The sequence below is a fragment of the Monodon monoceros genome, unplaced genomic scaffold (genome assembly GCF_005190385.1).
Source record: "Monodon monoceros isolate NGI ecotype Baffin Bay Population unplaced genomic scaffold, NGI_Narwhal_1 Super_Scaffold_21, whole genome shotgun sequence".
NCBI lineage: Eukaryota > Metazoa > Chordata > Mammalia > Artiodactyla > Monodontidae > Monodon > Monodon monoceros.
In genome coordinates this window covers 101,327,214-101,336,570 of record NW_021703778.1, presented here as the reverse complement: position 1 = coordinate 101,336,570, position 9,357 = coordinate 101,327,214, and the positions used below count along the sequence as shown (strand labels likewise).

General features: G+C 46.6%; 1 protein-coding gene across 3 annotated transcripts; it reads right to left on the bottom strand.

Moving 5' to 3' along the window:
* Positions 1 to 1,424: 1,424 nt before the first annotated feature.
* LOC114904985 (cathepsin G-like) lies at positions 1,425 to 8,707 on the bottom strand. Of its 3 annotated transcripts, XM_029239432.1 has the most exons (6): positions 6,955 to 8,707; positions 6,347 to 6,462; positions 5,464 to 5,608; positions 4,879 to 5,014; positions 4,476 to 4,730; positions 1,425 to 2,494 (listed from the first exon to the last, which is right to left on the bottom strand). In XM_029239432.1, exons 2-6 carry the CDS (start codon positions 6,399 to 6,401, stop codon positions 2,162 to 2,164), a joined length of 924 nt encoding a protein of 307 aa, XP_029095265.1. In that variant the 5' UTR covers positions 6,402 to 6,462; positions 6,955 to 8,707; the 3' UTR covers positions 1,425 to 2,161. The 3 variants fall into 3 exon arrangements, with proteins under 3 accessions (XP_029095265.1, XP_029095264.1, XP_029095267.1); XM_029239431.1 differs by having other exon boundaries at positions 6,347 to 8,707; XM_029239434.1 differs by lacking the exon at positions 1,425 to 2,494 and adding an exon at positions 3,467 to 4,027 and having other exon boundaries at positions 6,347 to 8,707.
* Between the last annotated feature and the right edge of the window lie 650 nt (positions 8,708 to 9,357).

Below are 9,357 nucleotides of genomic sequence, written 5' to 3'. Positions count from 1 at the left end.
GGAGATAAGAGCTAAGCAAGGAAACAGGTCATGCTGCAAGCCCGCCGTGCTGCCCAGGGAAGCCTGGAGCCCCCATCTCATTGTGCTGAGTCCCTGAAGACCACTGCAGACTATCCTCCTCTGGACATCCCATTGTTTTAGGTCACGAGGCAGTGCCCGTCCTGTTTCCTATGAACAGAGAGATCCAGGGAAATTTTCTCTTTCAGGAGAGATCAAATGAGGCAGAAAGACCAGACCGCAAGCCCCACCCTACATGGTCTCTGTATGTTTCTATGACAACAAACAAGACTGGAGCAGATGTAGGGGTTTCCTGGCATAAGACAACTTCCTGTTGACTGCGGCTCACTGGGACAGAAGGTGAGGAGCACAAAAGAGTCTTGCCTTTCTGGGAACCCATAGTACCATCCCAGGGCTTGTAACTCAGGAAGGTCCCTGAGCAGGCAGAGCCAATGGCTAGTCAGTGGAGCCATCTGATCTGCTCCCGCCAGGGCAAAGTGAGTGTGGGATACTGGGCGGGGGGAGTGTTTGGAGAGAGGCCTGTTAAATTTACGGACGGTTTAGTAATGTTTTGTACAACAAAACAGTGGATTATAATGTAGCCTGGGAAAATTATACTTCTGAAAATATGGTGGAAACTTGAAAAAGCAATCTTATTTTTTAAAATTTATTTATTTATTTAGGGCTGTGTTGGGTCTTTGTTTCTGTGCGAGGGCTTTCTCTAGTTGTGGCGAGCAGGGACCACTCTTCATCGCGGTGGGTGGGCCTCTCACTATCGCGGCCTCTCTTGTTGCAGAGCACAGGCTCCAGACACGCAGGCTCAGTAGTTGTGGCTCACGGGCCTAGTTGCTCCGCGGCATGTGGGATCTTCCCAGACCAGGGCTCGAACCCGTGTCCCCTGCATTAGCAGGCAGATTCTCAACCACTGTGCCACCAGGGAAGCCCTATTTTTTTAATTGAAGTATAGCTGATTTACAATGTTGTGTTAATTTCTTTTGTACAGCAAAGTGATTCAGTTATACATAAATACATTATTTTTAAAAAATATTCTTTTTCATAATGGTTAATCATACGATACTGCATGTAGTTCTCTCTGTGCTACACAGTAGGACCTTGCTGTTCATCCATTCCCTATATAATATCCTACATCTGCTAAGCCCAACCTCCCACTCCACCCCCCCCCCCACCCCCCCCCCCCTGGCAATCACAAGTCTGTTCTCTATTTTTTAGTCTGTTTCTCTTTCGTAGATAGGTTCATCTGTGTCATATTTTAGATTTCACATATAAGTGATATCATATGGTTTTTGTCTTTCATTTTCTGACTTATTTCACTTAGTATGATAAACTCTAGTTGCATCCATGTTACTGCAAATGGTGCTATTTCAGTTATAAAAAAGAACAAGTGGTATTCTATTGTATACGTGTACCACATCTTCTTTATCCATTCATCTGCTGATGGACATTTAGGTTGCTACCATGTCTTGCCTATTGTGAATGGTGCTGCTATGAACATAGGAGTGCAGGTATCTTTTAGGATTAGAGTTTTGTCGGGATATACGCCCAGGAGTGGTACTGCTGGCGACAAAGAAATCTTGATGGGTATCAGACTAATGGGTATTTTAGTTGTTCTGGGGGTCATGCCAACTAAAACCTTGAAATGGTTCATAATGTATTTGGAAGATTTCATCCACTTCTGAGAGTTTTTTCACATTTCTATAAGAAAGACATTTCCTTAGGCAGTCCTGGGCTGCCCTCTCTTCTCCAACCCGAGGTTCAGGTGGCTTTCCCCTGGGGCACCCACCATTTCCCAGACAAACTCAGACAACCATTATCAAGGTTACCAGACCTCACTTCTGTGACGTTGCTATAGTTATGACAAATCGCCAGTGGCTAGCTTCTCCTGACTCTGATGCTCTGCCCCAGGGCACAGGCACCAGGCCTCTGGGGGACCGGAAGTCTGCCTGAGCTATGGGGTCAGGAGAGAAGTTCCCGGTGGGGTTTCTGTCCATGAGCTTGCCATGGTTTTGTGACTTTCCAGACAAGTCAGTAGGGCTTCCAGGGCACAGAGGTGGAAAGTGGAGAAAGAAAGTGGGAGGAGTTGTGTTCTTTTCCTCTAGCTTTTGGTGTGCAAAATGGTTTCTTGCCAAAGCTCTGCTGCTGCGGTTTACTTATCGGGGGAGGGTGCTGAGCTGTGAGAGGCGGTGGAAGTGGCTTCTGGGATGGTCATGAAGGGAATTGTCCTCTGGAGGTGAGCACGGTGAGGTCTGTAGAAACGTTTCTGGCAGGGCCGCTGGAGGCAGAGAGCTGCCTTGGAAGTGCTGACTGGCAGGGAGAGGCTTAGAGGAGAGATGGGTCTGCCCTGGGAGTTTCCTGGGGACTGAGTCCTGACCTGGGCGGTGCTCTGGGGCTCTAAGTAAATGTCACAGAGAGGAAGGGCTGGACGAGGGCTCTTCCACAGCTCTCTCCTCCCCCCTCCATCGTCAAGTATTCTTTCCACCTGCCAACGCAAACAATTAACAATGAGACTGTTTTCCCGCAGAACATACAAGCAAGAGAGAATTCCTATGGGTAGGTGGTAGCAAATATAGGAAAAATGACTGAGTAATTTCAAAGATGTATTATTGATTAAAATTTTGTTGATAAATGACTTACACTGAATGTTAGGCAAATGAGTTTCTGGCAAGAAATAGCTATCAAAGAATGATCAAATTTACCAAAGCATTTCTGCATATCAGTCGCTTTGATATGTGTTCAGTGATTATTCAAGATTACGGAAACTGCAAAAATTCAGGTGGGAAATGTCCCACTGCGAGGAGTAATTACCATTTTGATGAACAGAGAAGAACTTCCCAGCTGATTCTTTACAGTTACCTTGACGTGTTAAAAGCACGGTTTTAAGCTATGTGACTTCGGAAATCTATTATTTGAATATAATATTGATGTATCAGTCATAAGCTAATCTTTAGTATAAAGTCAAGTTATTTTAGGCAACATACTGTATTGTATAATTTTAGAGTAACGAAATCAGAAGGAGACCCTCATCACATTGAAAATGAGAACATTGGTCTATAGTACAGTCAGGGCTGGTATGGGTAAAGGTTTCAGAAACTCTGGCCGTCCATAGACACTCGGGTTGCTCCCATCTCTCGGGCATTGTGAATAGCGCAGCTTTGATATGGGTGCTTTGTTAGATATTTTTAAGGAAGTAAATTATTTTTTCCTTCTAGTACTCGTATGGATTGAGTTGTTACATTTAGATCTTTGATCCCATCTGAGTGTCATTTCGGATTACGATGAGGAGTGTGGACCCCACTTTATCTTTTTTCCCCAATGATTCTCTATTTTGTTTCAATGTCGTCTATTAAAAGTTAATTGTTTCTCAGTGATTTGAGAATTGTTAACCATATGTTCAATTGGGCCTTGTATAGAATTTCAATCGTTCCTTTGATCTGCCTGTCCTACCCACGCCAGTGGCACACAGTTTGGGGGTACACTTTAATACCTAAAGGAGGGTCTCTGGTAGGGTGGAGAATAAGGAGCCTTACTCTGGGAAGAGATAGGTCCTTCCATCACTCCCCAGAGCGGGTGGAGGGGAGATGGAGGAATGCATGGCTTGGAGGAGAGAAGAAGCTCACCCTGACTCCCAGGATGGGGGCGACGGGGATTCACTTGTCCTGGGGAAGAGACCCCATTTCCTGGAGGAGCTCACACTCAGTCCTGGCACACATTTGCTGTGTATTGAATCATGTTTAATGAACAAATGAGGAATCGGTTATTTCCACTCTAGATGTGGATGTTTATTAAGGCTCTGGGAACCGCCCTGGATCTGGGCTCTGCCCCAGAGAAGGGGAGTCAGTGACAGGGGGTGTCACTCCAGCCCCCACTCTTTGAAGCGTCTCATCGTTCTCCGTATCCAGGGCAGGAAGCTGGAAATCCTGGTGAAGACTGCTGGAGGAGTGCCAAACCTGTTTCCGTAGGAGACGATGCCCTGGGCCACGTTGTTACACACAAGGGGGCCACCGGAGTCCCCCTGTGGGCAACCAGAGGAAGGGACACTAAGCCGGGCCTCCATTCTCCAGGCCTCCCCGCTCCTGCGGCCCTAAGGCCCGCCCTCAGAGAAGACAGGCGTGGGTGGGCTCCTTCCACTGCTGGCTGTGTGTGAGATGGGAGGGTGAGGGGGAGCAGAAGTCGAGCTTCTGGATTTTTCCATCACTGGGCTTCAGCCCTGGCTATGGTTATCCTCCAGAACAACCCAGGTCAAGGTACCTTCACCGGCCCCAGGAAAACGCTGCACATGTACGTCCTGTGTCTGGTGCACCTGCTATTCCCCCAGAGACCGGATTGACGGGGGAAAAGTCCCCCACCTCACTCTGCTCTGGGCCCCAGACTGAGGCCATGGGGATGTAGTCTGTCCCCACTGCCCAGTCTGCCCACGGCCCTTTGTCTCGGACAGTGTCGGCAGATGCCCGTGGTCTTACCAGGAAGGCGGATTTCCTCTCTCTTGGGTCACCCACACAAATCTGTGTCTGGCCAGTGTAGAACACGAAGCGTCTACTGCACTCCCCGTTCCTCTGCACTGCCAGCTGCACGTCTTGGAGCACGTCTGTTCTCCTGTTCAGGCCCAGAAGGCCCCAGCCGGCCACGGTGCACAGGGTCCCAGGACTCAGGCTGTCCTGGGTCTGCGGCAGAGCCACCGGCCTCACAGCTCGATTACGTGTGACTCTGCTTCTCAGCTGGCAGGAAGCATGCAGGCACTCAGGGACTGTCTGTGCCACGCTCACCCCATGCCCACCACCACCCTGGGAGTCTGCTCGGCTTCCCCCTCCCTGGTCCCCCAAGCTGGGAGGGAGCCGCCCGGGCGAAGTACCAGTGGGTCGGTACCTGCAGTAACATGATGTCATTCTGGTTGTTCCGCTGATTGTACGTGGGGTGGGGGATGGCTCTGAGCACCGGTATGCGCTGCTGAGTCCTTTCCAACGTCCTGATGTTGTGGGCCCCCAGGATGACACTTATTTGTCTGCAAAGGAAAGGGAGCCTAGAGGTAGGTGTGAGCTGCAGGAACTGCACTCCCCGATGCAGGTCACGCGACAGCCCAGGGTGGCGAGACATCAGCCAAGGGAAGGTGGACACGGGAGGGCTCTGGCACTGGGCTCTATGCCCTTGGTCTCCACAGCCTTGAGCTGGGGGTGGTGGGAAACCCAGCGACCTTATATTTGGCCTCCCCTACAATAAGAAAGGAGCTTGAATTCATATTTTGAGCCCCAATGCGTGCCTTCCATCTCCCCATCTTGCTCTTTTTGATCAGGTCCTCCTTTCTCCCCATTTACAATGGCCTGCTCCCTGCTCCCCAAGCCCTACCTGCTCTTTTTTCACCCCTTTATTGCTAGAACCCTGCTTTCAATGGCTCCTCTCATGAAACCTTCTGGACCTGCTCTGCTGGTGCCCAGAAGCCCCTTAGTGCCTCACCTTCCCAAGCAGTGAGCTGCTGTCATCACAAAGTCTTCTCGCACCAGAAACCCCCCACAAGTTTGCAGACGTGGAGTTTGGATCTGAACATATGCCATGTAAGGGTGGGAATGGGGCCTGGCCTCTTGGCCTCCGATGATCTGCCCTGGAAGGAAGCATTAGGCACTTATCTCTGCACTGATAGGTGTGTGGGCTTCGGCTTGGTGGCTCCAGAAATGTCAGAAGATGGCGAGGCAGGAGAGGTGCTACAGGGGCCGGAGAAGCTGGTGGTTCATGAGAACTGGGTCTGCAGGGCACCAGCCTTGGGGGAGGCTCCAGGATTCTGCAGGAAACGCTGCTGGCTCCCCATCCCAGCCTCAGCTCCCTCCCACCTCCCCAGAAGGCAAGGCCAGCTGCAGCCTCCCATAATGAGGAAGGTTCCTCTGCTGTGGGGATGGCAGATCTGGAGCCCTCTGGGCAGCCTCTCCCTGAAGTCCCGTGGTACTTTCTTCCTCAGGGAGTCTCCCAGATCCCTGTGAATCCAGCTCACGGCCAGCTCATGAATTTCAGGCTCTAAGGATGAGCCGGCGGGCCTGCTATTGCTGTATCTTTATCTCCTAGGCTCTGCCACAGGAGCTGCAGAATGAGTTCAGAGAGCATGTTTATATAGCAAGTAGTACGTGCCAGGACGACTCCAAGAATTTTATGTACACTAAGTCATTTAGCTCTCATGTCAACTCTCTGAGGTAGGCCTGACATAATTCCTGTTTTATAGATGATGGAGCTGAGGAACTCTGAACTCATACAAGCTGCCCAATGATACAGGGTTAGGAAGTGCCTGAGTGGTCTGGCTCCAGAGTCTATGGGATGGGGTTGGCCTCTGAGGATGGGGACGGTCACTCACCTGCCCTAGCCCTGGGGGGCAGGAGAAGGACCACCAGGAGCAGGAGTGGCTGCATCGTCCTGGGAAGTCTGCCCAGTCAGTTGCTGCTGGTCTTCCTCCTGCCAGACTTTGAGCCCCTGAAAGAGGAAGGAAGGGTGAGGGTGGGGGCTTGAGAATTCGCATTCCCGTTCTCCTGCTGCTGTGCTAGGTTTCATCACCCGAGGCTGCCCAAGAGGCTTGCCCACGAACTGCCAGTGATGTGGGGGAAGACAGTAACCCAAGGCTTCAGCGCAATATCCCGCACAGCTGCTGAGTCATTGCTGGCCGTGGAAATGGGAACCCAGGGCAACAGGGATGGGGACCGGGTCACTGTGTCCCAGAACCTCAAACCCACCTAATTCAATAATCCCTACAAGCATCAAAGCTGGGAGCTGTCTATTTCCTCCTTCCTCTCCCTCATTGACTGGAGCCTGCATGTCTTCACCCTTTGGCCTTAGCCCCCTGTTGAGACCCTTGCTGCTCCCACTTCTTTCTAGAAGTTGTCATGCAGATTGAGTAGCTCTCTCTCCTGAGTGTGTGGAGGGCACTGCCAGAGAAAGGAAAGGGAAGAATGAGGCTCTGCCACTGACCATTATGCTCTCAGGTCACTTGAGCCCCAGCAAACTCTCAGTGAAATCCTGACACTGTGGACGACTTCTGTTCTCCTGCTTCCTACTCAAGGCAAAGGCCTTTATGTCCCAGAAGGTTCTCTGCATGCAGAAAAGGCCTAGTGACTTGATTTTGTTGCAAGCCATCAGACCCCGGTGGAAAAACATCTCAAATCCTATTCATCCATGGTATAAGAGTCCCATCAACCTAATCCCAACTCTGCCCCGGGGGTGACAGCTCCTAAGAAGGAGGTACGTCACTGCTGTGCTCCCTGTAACACATAAAGAAGTGGACCCAGGCATTCATCACTGAGAGAAAGGCACGGCAGAGTCCTGCAGAGAAACACAAGGGGTTGTGAGACAGTTTTCACAATACTTCAAAGTTTCTCTGTTGGCATAGAAAGCACTACAATATAGTAAAATTTTTGCAAAAGTATCAGAATTGAAAGCTAATACAATTCTCAGTCTTCCATGGATTATGATAAGCCCACTTGAAAATGTTATCAAAGTTAAGGATCCTCTCCCTATATATAAATATACACAGGTTATAGCTTATTTTCAGAGCTGCCAAGAACTTAATCCTTCCTCTAATGCACGGTTTATGACTGCAACCTCATGAAATTTCTTCATGCATCTGAAAAGTAATATGCAGAAAACAGGGAAAAAGAAACGAAAATAGTATAACAGCTTTATTAGTGCCTTAGCATCTGGGTAATTTTAATTTATTGTTAATTAAAGTTTTACAACACTTTATTTTATTTTAAAAACTTTAACGTAACTTTTTTACAAAGTAAAGGATAAAGAGTAGCATGCGAAGAAATGGGAGTCAAATATATATGCTCCCAATGATCTTAATAGAGATGTGGATAAGGGATTTCATTAACAGTGACTAGGATTTCATGCCGATCTTCCCACCAAAAACAACCGAAAGAAACCTGTTTAAAATGGCTAAAAACCTTAAAAGCCTTGAAGAAATGCAAATGTAGGAGTGAATACCAGGCCCAAACTGAAGGAATAATGGGTGTCCAGTTAGACAGTTACTATTGCTCTGTGGAAATTTGCTGAACCCACAAAATTCGAACTTCTGTTTTAATGAGCATATAAAGTGAGAGGTATAGAAATCAAAGAGGGAGGAGATATGGGGATATATGTATATGTATAGCTGATTCACTTTGTTATAAAGCAGAAACTAACACACCACTGTAAAGCAATTATACTCCAATAAAGATGTTAAAAAAATAAAAAATGAATAAATTTTAAAAAATAAAAGAAATTTAAAAAAAATCAAATCAAAGACCAAGACCCACACAAGCAGGTCTAGTCAAACCCTCCTCACAATAAGCTGGGAACTGAAAAGTTTACATACTCAAAGTAACAAAGAAGAGTTAATGGGCAAGTGCTTGCATGTAATTTCATGAAAGATGGAAATAGTACTGGACTTTCATGGACTCTCATACCTTGAACTTCGATTAATGTTGTTATGGACTGTTTGCTAAAGTACCTGGCAAAATCAAATACAAATGTAGAGGAAATTCACTTAATTCCAGTGTTTGAATTACACCTAAATATTGTTTTTCAAGTATAATGACAAGCATATAGTCAAATATAAACAGATCAACAAGCAAGCAAAGATATAAGACACCATGACTAATAAACAATAGATGATAAGAGAAAAATACTTTAATTATTGGGACAATACTATTAGTAAAATAAAATATAGATTGCAAAAAAAATTATGCTGAAATAAAAACAAGCTTTAAAAGCACTCCCATGTTATAATTCTAGTTATTACTTTAAAATGTATATCTCAGAAATTACTAAATTTCCTTGTCAATTGCATTATTATGAACTTTCATCAAATCTTTAACCATTGTCATTTTTAAGTCTTTTGTCATTTACAGACAGTTCTGGGTGGACTCTGATGCTTTTGCAAAAATGTTCCTATAAAAGCGTTTCATCTTCAAGGAATTCATGGAGAAGACGCTGACAAGTACAGGTTTCTGGTAACTGACCGTACTGCTGAACTGAATGAATAAGCATTTTCAGAACCCTAATGGAAATCTGATGAACTCATAAAAGTGCTAACAAAAGATCAAGATGAAAAAAAATTAATTACATGGGACTGAGTGAACTGATGAGGATGATTATAATCTTTGTGACTTTCTGTTTGAATAATAAAAAAAAAATCTCACAAGGACTCAGAGGCAAAAAATATACAAATCAATTTTTACTGCAAAGTAAAGGAGCTGTTACAGTGGAGGATTCCTGGACTGAATGTCAATATTATGACATAGTGTGTTTCATGTTTGGTAATTGCAATCATTATTGCTTTTGTTGTGGTCATCCATTTACAATGCTTGGTGTCAGTTTATTTACCTCTTGTAA

What these genes read in the sequence shown, in the direction of transcription:
- LOC114904985 (XM_029239431.1), bottom strand. Translation starts at nt 6,401, where the DNA reads ATGCAGCCACTCCTGCTCCTGGTGGTCCTTCTCCTGCCCCCCAGGGCT. An exon ending in GCCCCCCAGGGCTAGGGCAG is followed by an intron (nt 5,609 to 6,346) that starts GTGAGTGACCGT and finishes GCTTCCTTCCAG; the next exon opens with GGCAGATCATCGGAGGCCAA. An exon ending in AGAGGAAATCCGCCTTCCTG is followed by an intron (nt 2,495 to 4,475) that starts GTAAGACCACGG and finishes TTGCGTTGGCAG; the next exon opens with GTGGAAAGAATACTTGACGA.